At 37.6% G+C, this 24,812-nt stretch overlaps 1 protein-coding gene across 5 annotated transcripts in view; it reads right to left on the reverse strand.

Moving 5' to 3' along the window:
* The window catches only part of LOC128247107 (uncharacterized), a 109,324-nt gene extending 96,941 nt beyond the window's left edge, over window positions 1-12,383 (reverse strand). For 2 of the 5 annotated variants that reach the window (XR_016239188.1, XR_016239187.1), the window contains exon 1: window positions 11,653-12,383. Coding sequence is in view for 1 of the 5 variants with exons in the window: in XM_089346076.1 (XP_089202202.1) it covers window positions 10,053-10,275 (223 nt within the window). In the remaining 4 variants the exon portion in view is untranslated. The other 3 variants (XR_016239186.1, XM_089346076.1, XR_016239185.1) reach the window with 2 other exon arrangements.
* Window positions 12,384-24,812: the final 12,429 nt, after the last annotated feature.

The raw sequence follows: 24,812 nt of genomic DNA on the forward strand, positions 1-24,812 counted from the left end.
TAGTCCCCCATCTTTCTATATCATCAACCATCCAAAAATGAAATACATTTGGTTATCAAATCACTAACTATTATATATAAGGATTCTTTTTTATTTATTTTTTTTTTCTAATCTATTTCTAAAATATTTTTGATCTTATGACCCTCTCAGTAAAACATCTGGTTCTTGCTCCTTTACTTTCTAAACTTGTGTTCTCTCCAGGGAGCTATCACCTTGAATTTGTTGTGACATGAAGCTAAATATCTATTTCTACATAGGATTAATTAATTTATATGTTCTATTAGTGATGTTATACATTTCATCTCATAGCTCTTACTCTTATTTCTAGCTTTAGTCATGAGCTCCATAGATTTGCAGAAACAGAAGGAAAAATTCTTCATATACAAACTCGGAACCATACCACCAATGGTTTTAAATAAGAGTTTCTTCTTCTACAGCTACACCTCCTCTTACTCTTTTACTTGTTTCAGTCATCTCACTGTGACCATGCTGGAGCACTGCCTTTGGTCGAGCAAAGACTTATTCTTTGGAAGCCTAGTACTTATTCTATCGGTCTCTTTTGCCGAACCGGGGGGGACAAACAGACACACAAACATACACACACACATATATATATATATATATATATATATATATACATATATACGACGGGCTTCTTTCAGTTTCCGTCTACCAAATCCACTCACAAGGCTTTGGTCAGACCGAGGCTATAGTAGAAGACACTTGCCCAAGGTGCCACGCAGTGGGACTCAACCCAGAACCATGTGGTTGGTAAGCAAGCTACTTACCACACAGCCACTCCTACACCTATGTTCACTAATCCCATTTTTATCCTTTAACTCTTCTCAGACCTCAATATTGTTTCTTCTTTGTACTACATCCTGTTCACGTATGCAACTCAAGTTGGCTTGTGCACATCATCAGTTGCAGCCAGTTTCTCAAACTTAGGGGATATGAAAGTCTGCCGTCTTTCTTTTATTTCCATTCAGTCAATTTTTTCTTGAAGGAAAATCTGGAAAATTGGATTTTCTACCCTTCTCAGCAATTTCCCTATACTAATTTTGTAGTCTTCTGCCTTTCTCTTTGTGTATATAGATGCAGACATACATATATGTGTATGTATGTATATGTGTGTATATATGTACATACAAATACAATGTATATATACATGCATATACATATACAACACATATATATGCATATACATATACAACTCATATGTATATACACATATACAACATGTGTATATACAACATATATATATATGCATATACATATACAACACATGTATATACATATATATGCATGTATATATATATATATATATATATATACATACATGTGTATATATATATATATACATGCATATATATATATATACATGCACATAGACATATATATATATATACACATATATATATATACATACACATATACACACACATACATATATACACATATGTGCATATATATATATATATATACATGCATATATATATATACATGCATATATATATACACACACATATATATACATACATATACACATCTATATACACACACACATATATATATATACATACATATACACATCTATATACTTACTCATATATACTTATTAATTTATTTATATATATATATATATATAGCATCATCATCATCATTTAACATCATCCACGTTCTATACTAACATGTGTTGGACTCATATATACACAGAAATATATACACATACATATATATATATATATATATGTATATATATATATATATACATACATACAATATATTTATGGCATATTTATATGTGTTATGTGTACATGCATAGAAACGTGTAAGAGTGAGTGAATGAGTGTGTGTGTGTGTGTGTGTGTGTGTGTGTGTATGTGTGTGTGTGCGTGTGTGTGTGTGTGTGTACGCACTTAAGCATTATATGTCTCTCAACTTGACTTTAACTCATTCCTTTCATGATAGGCACTCAGATTAATTCTGTCATAAATGCCATTGTGATTGCTGCAATTCTGTGATTGTGATGTGATTAATATCACTTGATAAGTATACACATGGCAGAAAGAGAGAAAGAGAGAGAGAGAGAGAGAGAGAGAGAGAGAGAGAGAGAGAGAGAGAGAGAGAGAGAGAGGTGGTGGGGGGAAGGTGAAGGGAGGATAGAGAATGTAGTAAGACATAAAACTAGTATTCTAATTCTTTATTTGCTTATGTCTATGAGAATGACATTGTCCATTGCCTAAAACTTGGATAGGTGAAAGTTAATAAAAGTTAATGTAAACCATAGTAGCTCTAACTATAATTTACATGCTAGTAGTCATAGATAAAACACACACACACACACACACACATATATATATATATAGTTTTAGGGAAAAGAACCAAGGTTCATGAACTCATCAATGAAAATCCTCTGTCACATATTTAACATCATCATCATCCTTTGTTCTTTTCCCTAAAACTATATATATATTTTATACTGTGAAACTTAATTTAATTTTACTTTTTAATAAATTGAATTTAATTGAGTTTTTACCTGTAAATTTGGATTTTTATCCCTAATATTATATATATATATATATATATATATATATATATATATATATATATACGTATATATATATTCTTTAATTTGTTTGTCATTTGACTGTGGCCATGCTGGAGCACCGCCTTTAGTCAAACAAATCAACCCCATGACTTATTCTTTGTGAGCCTAGTACTTATTCTGTCTGTCTCTTTTGCCGAACTGCTAAGTTACAGGGACATAAACACACCAGCATCGGTTGTCAAGCGATAGGGTTGGGGAAACAAACACAGACACACACACGTGCACACAAAGATATATATATATACGACGGGCTTCTTTCAGTTTCCATCTACCAAATCCACTCACAAGGCTTTGGTCGGCCTGAATACACTTGCCCAAGGTGCCAGATAGTGGGACTGAACCCAGAGCCATGTGGTTGGTAAGCAAGCTACTTTACAAAGTCCTGGGGTCGATTTGTTCGACTAAAGGTGGTGCTCCAGCATGACCACTGCAAATTGACTGAACCAGTAAAAGAGATTAAAAGATATATACGTATTCACATACACCTATATATATATATATACACACACACACACATACACCTACACACACACACACACACACACACACACACACATATATATATCAGGTCATCCGATAAGTTCTGTCCAATTTTACCTTATTTATAATTGAATGAAATTTAATAGTATTTTAGAATGTCTAATGGAATTAAAAATTATTTTTATGCAATTGTGTACATTTAAACTAATTTAATATCATTTTACAGAATAATAGAACTAAAATTACTTTGATTAAAACCCTTATACTTATATATGAATAAAATGGATTACAAAATTCAGGCAAATATCAATAAAGCACTCAAATTTGGTTAACTACATCCAACAATCAGAAACCAATAAATGCAAGTAGAATAAACATCCAAGCAAATTCCTCATGTACGACCAATAAATCCACATATCGTTTAGAAGAATTTCAAAAAAATCAGAGTATAAGACAACAAAAATAAGAATGGACGAAATCACTTCTTTAATTGGTGATTACTACACTATGCAATACCGACGATATCTTCTGTTGTGTCAACATACTTAGATACAGAAAATATCAGTCAAATTAATGCATCTGAAAATATATATTAACACAACCTTCTGTTTGTATGCGTTCGTCTATAAGAGACATTTCTTTTTAGTTCACTTTGAATGTAACCAATTTGGATTGTCTTAACGTTATCGAAATTTGCTGACACAGCAGAATCGACCGTTGCTATTATGTAGTGTAATCACTAGCGTAGCTAGAGTGTGTGCCACCTGGGGCTGCCTTTCTGTTTACTGCCCTCGGATCCCACAAAAAAAAAAAAAAACAATAACACATATTGCCTACAACAGACCCTATCGCCCCCCACCACCAGCTACACTAGTGGGTGTAATCAACAATTAAAGATATGGTTTTATCCATTCCTATCTTTGTTTTACACACACACACAAATCCGAAATTTAATTTCGTCAAAAATAATGTTGTGTGGACAAAATCCTTTTGATAGACAGTAGCTTCACTCTTCCTGAGCATGCCTGAAAATTTTCGCGCCATAAGACTACTTGAGCTCCAGGATGCTACGCCAAGATTACAGACATGGAGTGCGCGTTCTTCACATTTTCGATTTCACTCAAGACGACAAAACACATCGAAAAGAGATATTGCATCAAATTTTTCCAAAACCTTGGTGATACTCAAGATCAAACTAGCAGGAAGACTCAGTAGGGTTTTGGCAATGATGTTATGGGCAAAACTCAGATCAAGGAGTGGTACAACCGCTTCAAACATGGCCCCACCTCAGTTGGGGAACAAGTTACGCTCAGACAGGTCATCCACAGCCGAAACGAGGTCTCAATTGAGAAGGTTCAGGAAAAAACTACAGAAGACTGTCATGTAGTAATTTAGGAAATTACTCACGAAGTGGGAATAAACACATTCCATTTTAACGGAAGATTTGTGCATTCGGAGATAGTTGAAAAAAAAAATGTCGGATACTTTGAAACGCAACTCATAAGCTAAGTTTGCCTGGTCAAGAGTAACACACCACTTATTTGACAGGCTCCCTACTCTCCCGACATGACACCATGTGACTTCTAGTTCTTCCCCAAATTGAAAACTTAGCTGAAAGGGTGACTCGCAGGAGGAAATTATGAGAAACGTGGCGGCGAGGCTCTATAGTATTCCAGAGAAGGCGTCTCGGAAGTGTCACCAGCAGTGGCCAAAGCGCTGGGAAAAGATTCCGAATCACCAGTTTTATGCAAAGGAATGGCTGTCGCCTCAAGGTCAAAACCGATTGGTACACGTGTCATCAGAACGCAAAGAGCTGGAACCGATATCGCAACGCATCCTGTCCAAGGAAGCGATGGGGGTAGTGAGGTTTGGAGGTTATAAAATAAAATTTGTGTAATGCACAAAATTGCATTTTGATGTTCAAAGGTGGGATACTTTTTCAACGCACGTCGTGTGCGTGTATGCATATATATATATATATATATATATATATATATATATACACACACACACACATATATACATATACACACACATATATGTATGTATTAATGTTTGTTTCCATGCTCAATTATAATAAAAACAATTTTACATTAATCTGATTTTCGTTTATGACCAGTAGTGTAGCTGGAGTGTTCCTCCTTCCCCGAGGTAGCCCTTGAGTTTCACGCCCTCACTCTTCTGATTTCCAAAGACTGTACAGGCTTATACAACTGACCCATAACTGCCACATCATAAATGCATCATCCGGGGCGGACCGCACCTATCCAACCCACTATTCACGCTACTGTTTCTTAGCTTACTGTTTCACACACACACAAATTTCAAAAGCTAAACGGAAGGATGATACAGGAACGAACGAGGCGTGGCTATGGGATAAAAAAATTTGCATCCCAACCACATGGTTCCGGATTCAGTTCGACTGTTATACCTTGAGCAAGTGTCTTCTACTATAGCCTGGCACCGACCAAAGCCTTGTTAGTGGATTTGGTAGACGGAAACTGAAAGAGGCCCCTCGTATACATGTGTGTGTCTTTGTGCTTGTGGTTGTCTCGCCGTTACCGCTTGACAACCAGTATTAGTGTGTTTACATCCCTGTAAACTAACTGTTCGACAAAAGAGACCGATAGAGTAAGTATTAAGCTTAAACTATTTGTCTCGGAGTCGAGCTGTTCGACTAAAACCCATCAAGGCGATGCTCCAGCCTGGTTGCAGTCAAATGACTGAAACAAGTAAAAGAATAGACACAAGATATGGACGTGCTCATTCCGCATTAGTTATCATCCAAACAATCCGTACAATTTCACACCTTTAACGATAATGTATATTTTTGGTGGCGTCAGCAGTTGAAAACTACTGGGAATATTGAGTGAATGTTGAGGACAGTGAAAATAAAGGACACAGGTAGTGGGACGAATATAAATATACACACGAAATAAAATATACAATATTTCAGAGCCGTATGACTCTGAGAGAGGACAGAGACAGGTGAATGGTCGCGGGTCACATGATAGAAAAAGGAGAGAGAGAAATGGTGGGAGGGCAGAGAGACAGAAAGCAACAGAGAGGTAAGGTGGAGAGAGAGGAAGAGACACGAGAATGAAAGAGACGTTACACAAAATATTGTTGTCGGCACCCCGTCGCTTACGACGTCGAGGGTTCCAGTTGATCCGATCAACGGAACAGCCTGCTCGTGAAATTAATGTGCAAGTGGCTGAGCACTCCACAGACACGTGTACCCTTAACGTAGTTCTCGGGGATATTCAGCGTGACACAGTGTGACAAGGCTGACCCTTTGAATTACAGGCACAACAGAAACAGAAAGTAAGAGTGAGAGAAAGTTGTGGGGAAAGAGTACAGCAGGGTTTGTCACCATCCCTTCCTGGAGCCTCGTGGAGCTTTAGGTGTTTTCGCTCAATAAACACTCACAACGCCCGGTCTGGGAAGCACAAAATATTACTGCTATGTAGACGGACAAAAACATGTGCGTGTGGCTTACATTAAATAATAAGTTTCAAAAGTTAAACAGAAGCACATCACAGGAACGAACGGATAATATACATACAAGACATAGACGTGCGCATTCCTCGCCAGTTATCGTACAAAAACTCCTATTTTACACCTTTAACATAAGGCATCGCGCTGGACGAAGAGTCTACACGCCGGGCAAAAATGCTTAGCAGCATTTCGTCCATCTTTACGTTATGAGCTCAAATTCCATCGAGGTCGACTTTGCCTTACATTTTGGAGTCGATAAAATAGGTACCAGTTGAGCACTGAGGTCGATGTAATCGACTTACCCCCCCCCCCCCTCCGAACTGCTGGCTTGTGCTAAAATTTGAAATCATTATTACAAGTCTTACATAAGGCGGCGAGCTAGCAGAATCGTTTGCACACTGGGAAAAATGCATAGCGGAATTTCACCCGCCTTAACGTTCTGAGTTCAAATTATGCCGAGGCCAACTTTGTCTTTCATCCTTACGTGGTCTATAAAATAAGTACCAGTTGAGCACTGGAGTCGACGTAATCGACTTTCACCCTCCTTCAAAACTCTGAAGCAGCACGATTAGTCTAAAGAGACTATGTGTCGCTAAATCCAATTTAAAGAGTAAAACGCTTTTTCTTCATACTTAATAAAAAAAATGGATCTTTTTTAAAACGGGGGCCACATTTTTCATTAATATTTTACGTAGTGCTTTTGGTACCGAAAGACTTTCAAACTTCGTATACTTATCTATTTTGTGTTATAGAACAGAAAAATATTTTTGTATTCGAATTTATTTCATGTAAAAAATTGTCTTATTTCGATAATTTCAACCAATCACTGACGTCCATTCAGCCGATATACATTAAGTGCCGACTACATAAACAAACGATTCTTCGTTTTATTTGCTTTTTTCATTTTAAATTTGCTTTAACCCTAACCCTAACCCTAACTCTAACCCTAGGGTTAGGGTTAGGGTTAGAGTTAGGGTTAATTGTTTCAGAATCGTTTGTTTATGTAGTCGGCACTTAATGTATATCGGCTGAATCGACGTCAGTGATTGGTTGAAATTACAGAAATACGACAACTTTAACATGGAATAATTTATGGATTTCTTTTTTTTTTAAGAAGACTAAGAGAAAAAGATGTTTTATATGACACATTCTACCAGTGATCCAAGTTTCAAAGTGTTTCGTTAATGAAAAATGTGGCCCCCGTTTTAAAAAAGATCCAAAAAAATTAACAAATGGGCTATTTAAAAAGAAATTGAAATCTAACCACGAAAATGAAATATAACCACAGATGCGTGCGAAATATGGTAGGTATTAGGTCTGCCTCAATTCAAAGAAATCCATAGAGAGACGCATATACTGATAAATAAATTGGTAGGTCTCCAGATACATATACACAAATAGGTACTCAAATTCAAAAGAATAACAAAAATACGCGCATATATATATATATATATATATATATATATATATATATATATATAATACTATCCATATCACGTCCTCACTTTGTTGTTTTTTTGTTATTGTTTTTTTGAACTATATATATATATATATATATATATATATATATATATATGCGCGCGCGCACATATATATATATATATATATATATATGCGCGCGCGCGCACACACACTGATAGATAAACCAACCAGACAGTAAGACAGGCGTAAAAACAAGATTAGTTTACACGTTAATAATTCCAACACAAAATTTTACACCCAGTCAAACAAATATTTTATTTATTCTTTAATATCAAATATCGCCTTTCCTGTAAAAAAATATTTGTCTTCTGAGGAAACTGCAGACGTCGAGGGGGTAACCACATAGAAATGGAAAGCTGGAGAGTCTCATCGATATATGCTGACATCCTCACCATAAAACAGAATGATCGCCACCATTCTAAAGGAATACAGGGCGTTGACAGGAGTAAAAATTAACTTCGACTAATCTATAGGTTCGCAGCTCGATATTTGGATATAAATTTAGTGTGGTCAGCACCGTGGGGCGTTGAACAGGATACGGTTTCGCCCATACTTGTGGTTGGATAGGAACTGAGATGCTATTATAAACAAAGTGGCCTATATTATCCAGAAATGGTTTGAGAGGAATCTATGACCGAAAGATTGTAAATAGGTGACGAATATGTAACGGTTTATAAGGTCACCAATTATTACGATCATATGTAACGAAGATATGCGCCGAATAAATTAATTGTTAATTGAAATGGTCCTTTATTTATTACACTCTGTAACAATTTTTTTCGTCTTTGGTCAGTAAGTCAATTTTTCCTGTTTGTTTCTATCTAAAAATCAAAGCAGCAATGTACGATTCGGTATGCTATGACTCAACAAAGCTGTAGAATCGCAAACATCATTTAAACTACAAAACACAAGGAAATGTTTTGATAGTTGTCCGTGATAGTTCTTTCAAGTTTCACATGAATATCTGTTCTTTGTGGGCTTTTTTTTTTATAAAATAGCTCTTAGAGTAGCAAAAGTTAAAAAGACATACACAATCAGAGAACATCAGCCGAAAGGCTGTTTTAGCTATTTTGTCACCATATTTCTGTTGAAATGAATACACTGCTTTCGTTAAATTTAATTTTGAAAATAACGAAGGATTTCGTAAAATAACTAATTAAGCTATTGTTTGAACACGAGTTAATAGGAAACTTGGGAAATGTTTTAATTTTGACCACTTTAAAGCAGGGAATTTGTCATATAAAACGAAAGGCAGTTTCATGCAGGTTGGTATAAAAAAAAAAGTTTAAAGACATCTTGCATATTACTGCGTAAGTGCATTAGGTACTACTTTCATAAAATACGACACATTCATGATTTCGCGATAGGGAAGATCAATTTATAGGCTAGATTGAATTAAAATTTTAGTTTATTTTTTTTTCAGCTTGATTAATATATAAACGTTGTTGGTATGTCAACCCTGGTGGAATATGTGCGCTGTGAGCACGAGTGAATTCAAACAGAAGTTCTTTTTTTTTTTATAGTACTTCTATAGTGTTTAAAAAATAAGCACGTTTACATCGTTAACTACTACGTACTGAGTTTCAAGTTTTGTATACGCTTATGTTATGATGGCACTCTGAATTGATATAGTGTAAGAGATAAGAGATTGCTCCGAGCTCGCATTAGGCAAGAAGTTGAACTTGGGGGGGGGGGGGCATGACACTGCATGTGAAAATTTTGAATGAAATCCGATGTGTAGTCCTCGAGTTTTAGGGATTCACACAGACAGACACATATTCTCAGTTTTAAGATAAATATATAATAAACTATCAGCTAAGCCCAGTTTCACCCGGCCAGAGAACGACGCGAAGAGAGAAACGAAGACATAAAAAAGAGGAAGAAGTGGATACGAAGTGGTGTTTGGGCGACGGATCTTGGGAGAAAAAAAAAAGAATGTCATGGTGAGTTAGTAAGGAGAGTGAAGCAAGATTGGACTTACGTGGGCTAGCAGGACGATGAAAAAATTGCGGAGTTGAAATTGGAGCAGTTGCTGTTGTTATCATTGTTATCTTGGTAGACAACATTCTTCGTCCTTCCCTCGGGTGCACAAATAGAAAGACCATGGGACAGCCAACGTACAGTTGTGCGTGTGAGAATACTTGCTCTGTCAGATACAAACCAACCGCTTGCACTGATTGTCCCTGCGCCTTGTTGAGTGTCATGGGAAAGCAGTTTGATGGGAAATTGCATCTGTTTAAACTTGTAGGTCGTATCGGAGTGGGTAAGGGACATGGGAGTTATAAGTATGTCTTAGCCAGCGGTCGGTTCGTTCAAGATTGTTGCCTACAGAACTCAGGAGCACAATTTTTTAATAATCATCCGCGTACCATTGCACATTATTGGAGCATCTAAATTCCTTAGCAGCATGATTGGCGCGCCAACTTTCAGATGCAGTTCGTGAGCTGGTAGTTCTGCGGGTCCCCCCTTTTGTCAGATTTATCATGGGCCGGCCGGTCTATCTCAGATACATGGGAAGCTGGATTAAATTTTTCATCAACACAGGGGAGCCGAAATAAATTTTTTCAATGTCCAAGGGAAGCCAAATCACGAAAAAGGTTGAGAAATGCTCATCTATAACGATGGTTCTTATTTAGGCACATCGTAAAAGTAATTATAATGAATTGCTTAATATGAAGAAAAGTATATTTTTTCAAGCAAATACAGTTAGAAAAAATATTTTAACATTTCAAGTCATCGCTAAAAACAAAGCTCATCAATTTTTGAATAAAATAATAATTTTATTCTTTTATTCTAAGTTGTAAATTTTGCCCGAGAAATAAAGCAAATAATCACCAAATGCATTGTTAAAAATCTGCAACTCGATAGCAAATATCTCCAAATTGATTAGAAATGCATAAATTTAATAATAACAATGTTTTTGAGATTCCGGTTCGAATGACATGGGTGTTTTTGTTTCAGTTTTGACACGTAATACTTAAATAGTGGAGGAGATATGATGTTGCTGTGGACTAGAAGTACGCAAGAAGTTGAAATTTGTTTTCGACTAAAACATAACCGGGACCCTAAGTAAGGCATGTATAAATTTCGAATGAAATTGGTTGTGTAGTTCTGGAGTTTTAGGGATTCACACAGACATACATTCTCAATTTTATATATATATATATATATAGATAGATAGATAAATAAAAATAAATATTTTGTTACACATTGTAATCCTTCTATTTCATTTACATTGCTGGCATCCCCCCCGCCCAAATTACTTCTGTGTTCAGCAACAGCATGCTTCGGCGTCCCAATCATATATATATTGATTGGTCCTCACTTCAATATTTGTTGATTAGGACCACATTAAATTTATATAATTTTTGTGTATGTATATACTTATTTTATGATGTTCGGATGAATGCATACTCAAATGCACTGATTAAAAATTCGCGAGGAAGGATATTAAAGAATAAAGTAACACGGAGATTAAAAGGATAACAGACGATTAGAGAAGGAAGAAATTTTGAAAGAATTCTAAGTTGGGACGGGATACCAAAAGACAGACGTGATGGTAACTAAAACAAGGTACTTACGTTCAGAGACAATTTCGATATAACCACCAAGGACTTGCTACTACTCTTCTTTTTTCTCCTCCTTCCATAACTACTATTATTACTACCACCATCACCAGTTGTAGTAGTAGGAGGAGTAACCGGTTTAAGATGCGAGTTGTTACAGTGATTGAAACTCCATCGCTAATTACTAGAATGGTCATTATCAACATAATTAAAAAGGCTACCGTCTTACCCTCCCCAATCATATGTCTGTAGTAACCACTATCAAACACAATAAATATGAAACCTTTCGCTTCTATGGCCCCAAATAAGAGTCCCGTTTCAAACGCTACCAAAACATACTGATTATGATGTTCATATGTTTGTATCTTTATTTAAAAGATTAATTGTTACTTTTGACATTAGCCACAATAAATTGGTCACTCATTTTACATAAGATTTCTGCTGACTGAAACAGAACTGTCGATAGATGAATTAAGAAAGAAATTAGATAAATTCGATGAAAAGTTCTTCGTTGGTCAGCAACAGAAAATTATTCTATATATTACAGATATTTTCTGAAAACGCGCTAAGGACCATCAACCGATCGTATAAGTGTCGCCACCTGTAACGCGGAGGAGAGAAAAATCAATAAATACTGGGGGGGGGGGGGGCTGGCCGGCCGCATCCAGTTACCATTGAGTCGTCAGATGTTTCCAGACCCCCTACTACCAATTTCTTCCACAAAAATAAGGATAACTACGGCATGTCGGAGAAATGAGCACCGCGAAGTGGAGTGACTTCTGCAGCGAGTGCCGCTGGTCATTCTCCGCGGCAACGCTATCGCGGTCATTACCACGGGGGGGGGGGGGGGGCTAAGTACACCATTTGTTCTAGGGTACGTGGCTCATTTCCATCTCCCCCTCTATCTTCCGTGCTTTACCCCCACCTATTTTCCCTTTTCTTTTTTCCCTTTCTTATCTCTCTTCTTTCTTTGTATTTAAATATTATAATAAAAGGGTTTCATGGGTTTCACAAAAACAAAATAATAAATTTTGATATTGTTTAATGGGTGAGAGTGTGTATATATATATATATATATATATATATATATATATATATATATATATATATATATATATATATATATATATATATATATATATATATATATATATATATATATATATATATATATATATATATATATATATATATATATATATATATATATATATATATATATATATATATATATATATATATATATATATATATATATATATATATATATATATATATATATATATATATATATATATATATATCCTGTGAAGGCGCATGGCTCAGTGGTTAGAGCGTCGAGCTTACGATCGTGAGGTTGTGGGTTCGGATCCCGGACCGGGTTGTTTGTTATGTTCGCTCAGCTGTAGAAATGAGTTGCGACATCACTTGGATAAGTGGTATGGAAATGGGAGGCTGGTATGCATGGGCGACTGCTGGTCTTCCATAAAACGACCTTGCCCAGACTTGTGCCTGGGAGGGTAACTTTCTAGGTGCAATCCCATGGTCAGTCATGACCGAAGGGGGTCTCAGCATATTTATCCAACATTATATCAGCACAGCTCGGTGCAACCACAAAACTGCTTTTGCCTGTTGATATCATTATGCTGTAGCTGGCATGATAAAATAAGAGCTTTTATTCAAAAGAGTTTCCCGTAAACAAACTTAAAGGATATAAATAGATATAGATATACACACGTGCGCGCACACACACATACACACTCATACATATATACTGAAACGGTTAAACGGGTTTTCGGATCTTTATGGTTTGACGGGCAACATTTTTCATTTATGTTTTATGTAGTGTTTTTTGGTACCGAAACACTTTCAAACTTCGTATACTTGTATATTTTGTGTTATAGAACAGATAAAAATTTTTGTATTCGAAGTTATTTCATGTTAAAAATTGTCTTATTTCAATAATTTCAACCAATCACTGACGTCTATTCAGTTGAATACAGTTACTGTTGTGGCGGTGTATATGGTATTAATCCCTTGTTGACATATTTCATCCGTTTTTTTTGTTTGTATTCTTTTGAAGTAGACAAAATTACAGAAAAATGGTAATTTATACGCATATATTGTTTATATAATAAATTACGCTGTGCGTATCTGTGTTTGTAACAATTTTTCGCTAGTACTCAGTAACACATTTTCTAAATGATGGTAGAGTTTGATTTGAAGAAGATTTGGCTGCTATTATGCTTGAATTACACTATTCTACTTGTTTCAGTTGATTGAGTAATAGCTAATAAGGGGGAAAAGCCATCAAAATACTTGAATATTGCCTGCACTTGTTATTGGAGCTGGCAGAATTATTAATGCACCTCCACCAAGTGCTTCATTTCCTAGAAACAGCAGCCAAATCTTCTTCAAATCAAACTCTAGTTTTATATGACACATTCTACCAGTGTCCCAAGTTTGAAAGTGTTTCGTTAAGAAAACAAGTTTTCAAATGCAAATTTATAAAAAACAAAAAAACAAAATGATGCTTTGAGAACTTTATTATAAACAAAAAAAAACCCGAAATATTTACATTTCTATCAAATATGCTGCCAGTTTCAATCATTTTTAAGATGACATAGTCATGCTGCAAAAGAAGATAAAACAAATTGAAATAATTTAAATTAAATTGTTCCCATATTTTACAAAATTTATATGATGTTGGTCGTTGGTTTCCTTGTGATGGATTTTGGATAGTAGTAGTAGTAGTAGTAGTAGTAGTAGTAGTAGTAGATGTTGTTGTTATTTTTTGTTTCTTACTGGGAATATTGATTTTACGGAGTAACTACCAGTAAGGGAGTGGAGGCGCAATGGCCCAGTGGTTAGGGCAGCGGAATCGATTCCCAGACCGGGCATTGTGAGTGTTTATTGAGCGAAAACACCTAAAGCTCCACGAGGCTCCGGCAGGGGATGGTGGCGAACCCTGCTGTACACTTCCACCACAACTTTCTCTCACTCTTACTTCCTGTTTCTGTTGTGCCTGTAATTCAAAGGGTCAGCCTTGTCACACTGTGTCACGCTGAATATCCCCGAGAACTACGTTAAGGGTACACGTGTCTGTTGAGTGCTCAGCCACTTGCACGTTAATTTCACGAGCAGGCTGTTCCGTTGATCGGATCAACTGGAACCCTCGACGTCGTAAGCGACGGAGTGCCAACAACCAGTAAGGGAAGCAGCAATAGTAGTGGACTTTGTGAGAAAGTGCTGAGAGTTGCTGAAATGCATATAGCCTTTCACTGCATACTTATTCACCCAGGCCTTAACAACTGTCTATAGCACCTCAACGTATCCAGCAGCATTGGTTATAAGACCCTGTTGTTTGAGGATAGTAATATACTGATAAATAAGTTTCCTCAAATATCTCTCGCACTCTGCATAGCATCGCACAGTCAAGGTTGACTACGTATCAGTACTTGTATTCACAGGTCTGGACAAAACTCCAAATTCCGAATCACCAGTTTCATCCAAGGGAATGGCTGTCGCCTCAAGGTCAACAAAGATTGGCACAAGTGTCATCAAAATGCAAAGAGCTGGAACAGATATCGCAAAACATCCTGTCCAAGACTATAATAGTTACGCCAATCTATCGCCGTGGTTTGATACTTTTTGTGGGAAGTGTGGGAACCGAAGGATAATAGACAAAGTTGGCTTCAGCTGGATTTGAACTTAGAACGAAGAAAATCGGAATAAAACTACAAGGTATTCTATCAGATCTGACGTCTCAGATGCCAATTCACTTCCTTAGAATTTAGAATATATTGCTGTTTTTAAATTTACTTTATTTTTATTTTTTTTTATTTAGCAGAAGGCGCGATTAAACCAATGCTACTACATGAGTGACGCTTCTCTTACAGACTACCTCCAACATCGTCAATAAGACCTTTCATAGACATCTTACCCACCGCTACCAATATCTTTACCATTACCCCCCCCCCCCCCCATCTTCATTGTATTCTCAGGGAGATTCAGCGTGACACAGAATGTGTGAAGGCTGGCTACGTTAAGGGTACACGTGGAGTACTCAGTCGCTTTCACGTTAATTTTACGAGCAGCCTGTTCCGTTGAACGGATCAACTGGAACACTTCTTGTCGTAAGCGATGGAGTGCCGGTTATTTACCTCAGACAATTTCTGCAGAGGCTGACTTTGCGTTTCGGAGATCGATAAAATAAATACCAGGTAAGAACTAGGATCGATATAATCCTATAGTAAAAAGGATTATTTTCTTTGGATAGGGCGGCGAGGTAGCATAGTCGTTATCGCGTCGGACAAAAGGCTGTACGCTCTGAGTTCACCGAGGTCTATTTTGCTTTCATCCTTTCAGGATCGATAAAATAAATACCAGTAGAACAGTGAGATCACTGTCATCGATTTATCCCATCTCCCCAAATTTCAAGTCTTGTGGCTATAGAACAAAAAGATTGTTTTCTTTAGATTGAGTCCATTTCGTTATATACAAACGGTCTGAGCGGTCTGGCTTGAGCTACAGATATACAAGACAAGTTAAGTGTTAGCCTGTAGCACAAACATACATGTGGACGCAACGGAAGGGATTAAGACTGACCATATACACTAGAAAAGAACTACGGGTAGAAACAACACTAGCAAATACGTAAGAAAAAAAGATTTCTCTCTCAATCTCTCTCAGTCATTCCCTTCTATGAAAAGAAAACAACAATAACAACAGAAAAACAAGAAAAAAGAAACTGATTAATTCCAATTTTTAATAACTTTAGATGGGACAGTTTAAAGAAAACAGAAAAACAAAGAAACGTCAGTATCTTGAAATAATAACTTAAATTAATCTGTACTGACGAGGTTTAATAAAGTCGAAATAGGACATTCTGGTAATAATAATGGATCTTATGATAAAACATGGATGCTCTTTTCTCTTTCTTTTTCCTCCAGCGAGAGAGAAGAAAAAAAACTTTCTAACTTAAAAACTAGGAAAAAAGTGTTTCTCTCCCCTGAAATACATAGACTCTCTCTCTCTCTCTCTCTCTCACACACACACACACACACACACACACACACACACACACACACACTACCATAACAGCACGTCCAACAAGCAACAAATTAGTGAATATAACTGAAGGAAATATGATTAACAACTGTGATTCATAAATATACGTTTGTGTCCTGACACTCGCTTTATTGCTAAAATTAAACAACAAAGTAATCTTTCGTGCATGCTGGGGGCAGGTTCATCACCATTGTTTTAACATCCAATTTTCCATGCTTTCTTTATTTTCTCTCATATATATATATATATATAGATGCATACATACATACATACATACATACACACACAAACATATATATACATGCATATACATACATATATATATATATATATATATATATATATATATATATATATGTGTGTGTGTGTGTGTGTATCCCCAATTTCTCAATTTTGAGGATAGTTTCTTCCCTCCTACCGGTCATGGAGACCCTGTAAAGGGCCATGCGCACTATCTTGTCTCCTATCTAAAAAAAAGAAAGAAAAAAAGAATGCACACACACAAACACATACATACACACAAACGAATAAGAGCACATAAACGCATGAATACATACATACGCACCTAAATCAGTATAAGAATTACATATCTAACAGGTACTGATACCGGATTATTGCTGTTTAGCCCCAGGTCATTATGATCAATGAGATCGATGATGAAAAACGTTTTGGCAATGACCGTTTTGCCTTTTACTTGGAAATAATGCTTCTTCGAACCACATTACGGAATTTATCTTTTTCCTTAAAATACCGTAAGTGGAGGAGCAATGGCCCAGTTGTTAGGGCAGCAGACTCGCGGTCGGAGGATCGCGGTTTCGATTCCCAGACCGGGCGTTGTGTGTGTTTATTGAGCGAAAACACCTAAAAGCTCTACGAGGCTCCGGCAAGGGGAGGGGGTGGCAACGCCTGTTGTACTCTTTCGCCCCAACTTTCTCTCACTCTTTCTTCCTGTTTCTTGAGTAACGCTGTGATGGACTGGCGTCCTGTCCAGCTGGGGCGGAACACATACGCCATAGAAACCGGGAAACCGGGCCGATGAGCCTGGCTAGGCTTTGAAAGGGCGACGAAAATACCGTAAAATTTGACTGAAGGGGGAAATTTAGTTGCTATTCCAAGCAGATGAAGCTACTGCGTAGAAGTCCCTTTCATAATTCATTATTCCAACCATCATAACCACCGTCACGCCACTACACACACACGCACACGCACACACACACACACACATCAGCGTTTCTCAACCGAGGTCCCCCGAAACTGTAGGGTTCCGCAAAAGATTCCTAGGGGGTTCCACGAGAAAGAGTGAGATGAGCTAATAGTAATTTCAGTATCGTAATATTACTATACGTGCACATTTTGGTTATTGTGATATTGTAATATAGACATTGTCCTATCTAATTTATTATGTTATCAAAAAAAATATATATAACCACTGGGGATATATTTAGGGATGTCTGTAATTTATGGACACCCTATGATATATATATATATATATATATATATATATATATATATATGATATTTACCACGTGAACTATGATGAAAAAAATATGAGAAAGATATGATATTTAATTTTTTTTAACCAGGGATTCGTTCGTTGGGACATATAATTTGTTTTAAGGCTTACGCAAGGGTAAAATGGTTGAGAAATACTGATATATTTATATATGCGACGGGCTTCTTTCGGCTTCCGTCTACCAAATCCACTCACAAGGCTTTGGTTAGCCCGAGGCTATAATAGAAGACACTTGCCCAATGTGCCACGCAGTGGGACTGAAACCAGAACCATCTGGTTGGGAAGCAAGTGTCGTCTAATATAGCTTTGAGCCGATCAAAGCCTTATTAGTGGATTTGTTAGACGGAAACTAAAAGAAGCCTTTTGTGTATGTATGTATGTATATTTATATGTGTTTGTGTGTGTGTGTGTGTGTGTGTGTGCACGTGCGCGTTTGTGTTTGTGTTTGCCCTCCACCACCGCTTAACGACCGGTATTGGTTTGTTTTACATTCCCGTAAATTAGCGATTCGATAGAATAAGTACCAGGCAAAAAAAGAAGAAAAAAAAGGTAATATAAGTACTGGGGTCAGTTTGTTTGACTAAACCCGTCAGGGGGTTGCCCCAGCATGACCGCAATCTAATAACTGAAACGACTAAAACATAGAAAGTGTGTACTCGCGTGCGCGCGTATGCATGTGCGTGTGTGTGTATAAACTTTGGCTGTTTATTATTTCAATCGATCACAAGCTTAGTGAATCTGTACTCAACTAAAACTGTGAGTCACTATTACACACACACTGTACGTCTGTCTATTATTCCGTCCCAGACGTCAATCGTTCGATAGTAATAGAATAAAAAGCATCTTGGTAACGGGAAAAACTCAATGTTTACGTCGGTTAACAAAACGGTTGATAAATAATACGTGAAAAAAAACACTATGTGCTGCAAGGAGATATATGTTTAGTGATGCTTTTGTCGATGTCCTTTCTTCGAAGAAATTAAGTCAGTATACCTCCTTATAAACTTTTTCAATTAAGCTTTTTACTGGAAATGGTTATTTTCCCTGCAACTCATTGATATAAAATGATGCATGGATCAAGTAAAAAGACAGAGTTACTTCCCTTGGAGTGTGCTGTAATGATTAAAGCCATTTAGTTATATTTTTTGGTTTTGTGTATGTTTTTATTATTATAGTGACTTGATTTTTCTATTTTTTTTTTTCAAGAAACCAGGATCGTAACGGAATCGGCAGAAAGCAGCTGCGTATATATCTATTAGCAGACAGTTAGCTATATGCTATGCCATTTCGTTTCCTCTCAATACGTTCTGAGCTCAAATTCAGCCGATATCGAGTTAAATTTTAAAGCATTCTGGAGTATAATAAGGATGTATTATATCAAGGTAGGTACGTCCGTCTTTCCGTTCTGAGTTCAAATTCTGCCGCGGTTGACCTAGCCTTTCATCCTTTCGCGGTCGATAAAATAAGTACCTGTCAAGTACTGGAGGTCGATGTAATCTAATCTCCGTCCCCTAATTTTGAGACCTTGTGCTTATTGTAGAAAGGATTATTATGAGGTTAGTCAAATTTTGATACAAGGTCAGTAAGTTCAGGAGAAGGAGTAAGTCGATTACACTGACCACAGTGTTCAGTTGCTTCTTATTTTATCGACCTCGAAAGAGATGAAAGGCTAAGTCAACCTCGGCGGAAATTCAATGCGGAACGTAAAGACAGACTAAGTGCCGATAAGCATTTTGCCCGGCGTAGTAACGATTCTTTTCTACTTTAGGCACAAGGCTCGAATTTTGGGGGAAGGGGATCAGTCGATTAGATCGACCTCAGTATGTAATTGGTACTTAATTTATCGACCCCGAAAGGATCAAAGGTAAAGTCGACCTCGGCGGAATTTGAACTCAGAACGTAGCGGCAGACGAAATACCGCTAAGCATTTCGCCCGGCGTGCGAACGTTTCTTATTTCTTTATTGTCCACAAGGGGCTAAACATAGAGGGGACAAACAAGGACAGACGACGGGATTAAGTCGATTACATCGATTCTAGTGCGTAACTAGTACTTAATTTATCGAGCCCGAAAAGATCAAAGGTAAAGTCGACCTCGGCGGAATTTGAACTCAGAACGTAGCGGCAGACGAAATACCGCTAAGCATTTCGCCCGGCGTGCGAACGTTTCTTATTTCTTTATTGTCCACAAGGGGCTAAACATAGAGGGGACAAACAAGGACAGACGACGGGATTAAGTCGATTACATCGATTCTAGTGCGTAACTAGTACTTAATTTATCGACCCGGAAAGGATAAAAGGCAAAGTCGACCTCGGTGGAATTTGAACTCAGAACGTAACGGCAGACGAAATACCGCTAAGTATTTCGCCCGGCGTGCTAACGTTTCTGCCAGCTCGCCGCCTTGCTTTAAGTAGTATCGATAATAGCTCTCCCTCAAAGTGTGTAGGTCTCTGTATATATTCGGGTAAGGTGAGGTGGGGAGCGGTGCTATCGTACCCGCCTATAATATTGGCTTCAAATTTTGGCACAAGGCCAGCAATTTCGGGGAAGGGGCCAAGTCGCTTACATCGACTCCAGTGTTCAACTGGTACTTATTTTATAGAAAATGGATGAAAGTTAAAGTTGACCTCAGCAGAATTTGAATTCAGAACGCAAAAAATAGACGAAATGCTGCTAAGCATTTCCCCCGGCGTGCTAACAATTCTGCCAGCTCGCCGTTTTACCCGCCAATATTTTAAAATAAGCATTCTACATCATTTAGAGAGACACTGGAGTTTGAGATACCGATGAATGTCACACAGAATTCTCCCTCCCATATAAAAAAGTTGTTCGGACACTTTAACTGAGGTTATCGGTAAACCTATTATATATACGTAGGGTAGTTTCTACTCAACATTCTCAGTTTTAGTTCGTATTTTTTTTTAACTGCATTATACTTACATACATAAGGCGGCGAGCTGGCAGGATCGTTAGCACGCCGGACGAAATGCTTAGCGGTATGTCGTCTGCCGTTACGTTCTGAGTTCAAATTCCGCCGAGGTTGACTTTACCTTTTATCCTTTCACGGTCGATTAAATAAGTACTAGTTACGCACTGGTGTCGGTATAATCGACTTAATTCCTTTGTCCCCTCTATGTTTAGCCCCCTGCGGGCAATAAAGAAATAATTATACATACATGCATACATATTGGAATGGTGGTGTGGTTAAGAAGCTCACTTTGCAACCATGTGTTTTGAAGTTCAGTCCCACTGGGCAGCACCTTGGGTAGGTGTCTTCTACTATAGACAAGGGTCGATCCTGTGAGTGATTTTGGTAGACGGAAAGAGATATATATGTATGTGTGTGTATCTATATATTATGTATGTGCGTGTGTATGTTAGAGGGTGTGGGGTGGAGAAAGAGAGAGAGAGAGAGAGAAAGAGAGAGAGAGAGAGAGAGAGAGAGCATGCATGCATATGCGCTTGTGTTAATATATTCTCCATTGTTAACAAAAACGTGGAAATGGCCCAATGGTTAAAAGTCTCGCTTCTCAGTCACATGAATCTGGGTTCCATCCATTGTACGTGACGATGGGCAATGATTGTTTTTATTTTTGCTACAGCTTTCTTGTGACCAGTAGCTAGTTTGTCGTGTGTGTATGTACACACACGCAAACACACACACACATATATACATACATACGTAGACGTAGCTGTGTGGTAATAAGCTTGCTTCCCAGCTACATGGTTCCGGGTTCAGTCTCACTGCGTGGCACCTGGGGTAAGTGTCTTCTACTATAGCCTCGAGCCGACCAAAGCCTTGTGAGTGGATTTGGTAGAAGGAAACTGAAAGAAGCCCGTCGTATATATATATATATATGTGTGTGTGTGTGTGTATATGTGTTTGTCCCCTCCCCTACCATCACTTGACAACCGATGTTGATGTGTTTACGTCCCCTTAATCTAGCGGTTCGGCAAAAAGATACCGATAGAATAAGTACTAGGCTTACAAAGAATCAGTCCTGGCGTCGATTTGTTCGACTAAAGGCGGTGCTCCAGCATGGTCGCAATCAAATGAATGAAACAAGTAAAAGAATAAAAGAATATATACAAAGATATATGTTAATTTTCACGCGCACATATGCATATGTACATGCACCCCGTCTATCTATCTATCTATCTATCTATCTATCTATCTATGTCTGTCTGTCTGTCTGTCTATCCATCTATCTATCTGTCTGTCTGTCTATTTAGCTCTCTGTATATCCACTTACTTTTATAATCAATCAACATTTTTTATGATCATGATACTTTCCTATATTCGAGACTATAAAAAAAACCAAGCGCCTCCACTTTTCGCATGCACGCCACACACACACACACACACACACACACACGCACGCACGCACGCACACACACACACACACACACACATGCATACACGCACGCTTACATGTAAATGTACATATACTTCTCACACACTTTCACAGATTCAAATGCGCATACATATACATACATGTACCAAATCATCGTAGACGCCTTTAGCTCAGTTTGCTAGAAACAACAGCAAAAGTCCGTCAGAAATCACACTCTAACATCACAGAAGAAAAGGCAGATATGATAATGCTGTCCTAGAAAAACGACGAAAAAAAAAAAAAGAAAGAGAAAAATACTGGATGGTCACTACTGGAACGGCTTTAATCATAAATGTGATAAAAGCTGACCTGGAACTAGACACCACAAACGTGCAGTTAGAGACACACGAGTATTACTGCTGTAATGTCACCAAATACATACATTCTGGTGTAATATACACATTCACATATACACCCACCTGTATATGAACTTTCACAAATACACTTGTGCACATTTGTACATACATACATACATATACACATACATACATACATATACACATACATACAGACATACATATAATAATACAAATAACATGTGAGAATATGCATAGATACGTACATGTATATACAAACTTACATCTACTTGTACAGGACGTCACAAAAAAATACGTAGACAAAATGAAAAACAGAGCACAGAAAACAAACAGACCACATACAGAATATTTCTTTCATCAGCTGCCCCTATTCTAAACTAAGCGTTTCGTTTACTTGTTTCAGTCATTTGACTGCGGCCATGCTGGAGCACTGCTTTTAGTCGAGCAAATCTACCCCAGAACTTATTCTTTGTAAGCCTAGTATTTATTCTATCGGTCATTTTTGCCGAACCGCTATATTACGGGGATGTAAACACATCAGCATCGGTTGTCAAGCGATGTTGGGGGGAGGGACAACCACAGATACACAAACATATACACACACATACATATATATACACACATATACATATACATACATACATTTTTTATATATATAATGGGCTTGTTTCAGTTTCCATCTACCAAATCCACTCAAAATGTTTTGGTCAGCCCAAGATTATAATAGGAGACACTTGCGCAAGGTGTCACACAGTGGGACTGAACCCGGAACTATGTGGTTGGTAAGCAAGCTACTTACCACAAGCTCCTCCTGTGCGTATATATATATCTATATCTATATATACACACACACACACACACACACATATATACATGTACATATACAGGCATACACACACACACACACACACACACATATATATATATATATATATTACACACACACACACAGATATGCATGTGTGCACTCTCGCTCTCTCTCACTGCAGAAAAGTGTATTTTTATTTTTGTGTTTCTTTTCTATATATTTTGTGGATGTATGTACATGCATATGCATGTGTGTGTGCGTGTGTGTGCGCGCGCGCGTGCGTGCGTGCGTGAGTGTTTGTGTGTAAGAGCATGCATTACACTTTATCTTTTACAGCAAACATCGGTAACTACACATTAATGTGCTTGCATGCATGCTCGCGTGCACACACACACACACACAGAGTAGCTAACACTCTCTGGAACATCACCATACCGTCCACCACCACCACCACCACCACCGTCGCTACCACTGCCGCCACCATTACAACTATTCTTCATTCCCTCCACTAACTATGATCTTTGCATCATGCTAGCCTGAAGCAAAGGCAAACCTTCAACTAGATTCCCTTCCACTTCTGTTTCCCCCCTTCCCTCTTCCTTTCCATTATTCTCTTCTTGCCCTTCTTTTCCTTCCCCCAAAGCTTAGTCCACCTGAAAAAAAAAAACAAAAAAAAACAACAACAACAAACAAAAAGAAGTCATGACCAGAGACAGGGGGAGGCAGTGAATGGAGGATGCTGTGTGTGTGAGTGTGTGGAGGGGGGGAAACAATGCAGAAGTATAAGTGATCCTAAAGATCCTGGCATGGATCAGTATTGGTATATGATGGAGATGACAGAGGGGAGAAACAGGGAACGTGAATGTCTTTGTTTGTGGATTTAATAACAAAAAAAAACAGTCATGGAAACTTTTAACTAGTACAGACTGGATATTGGCAGTCAAGAGAGAGAGAGAGAGAGAGAAAGAGAGAGAGATAGATAGAGAGAATGTGTGCTTGAGAGAGAGAGAGAGAGGGGGAGGGAGTGCGAGTGCATGCAGTATGTGTGTGTGTGTGTGTGAATGAGGGTTAGGA

This window comes from Octopus bimaculoides, chromosome 2 (genome assembly GCF_046866305.1).
Source record: "Octopus bimaculoides isolate indiv1 chromosome 2, ASM4686630v1, whole genome shotgun sequence".
Taxonomy (NCBI): Eukaryota; Metazoa; Mollusca; class Cephalopoda; order Octopoda; family Octopodidae; genus Octopus; species Octopus bimaculoides.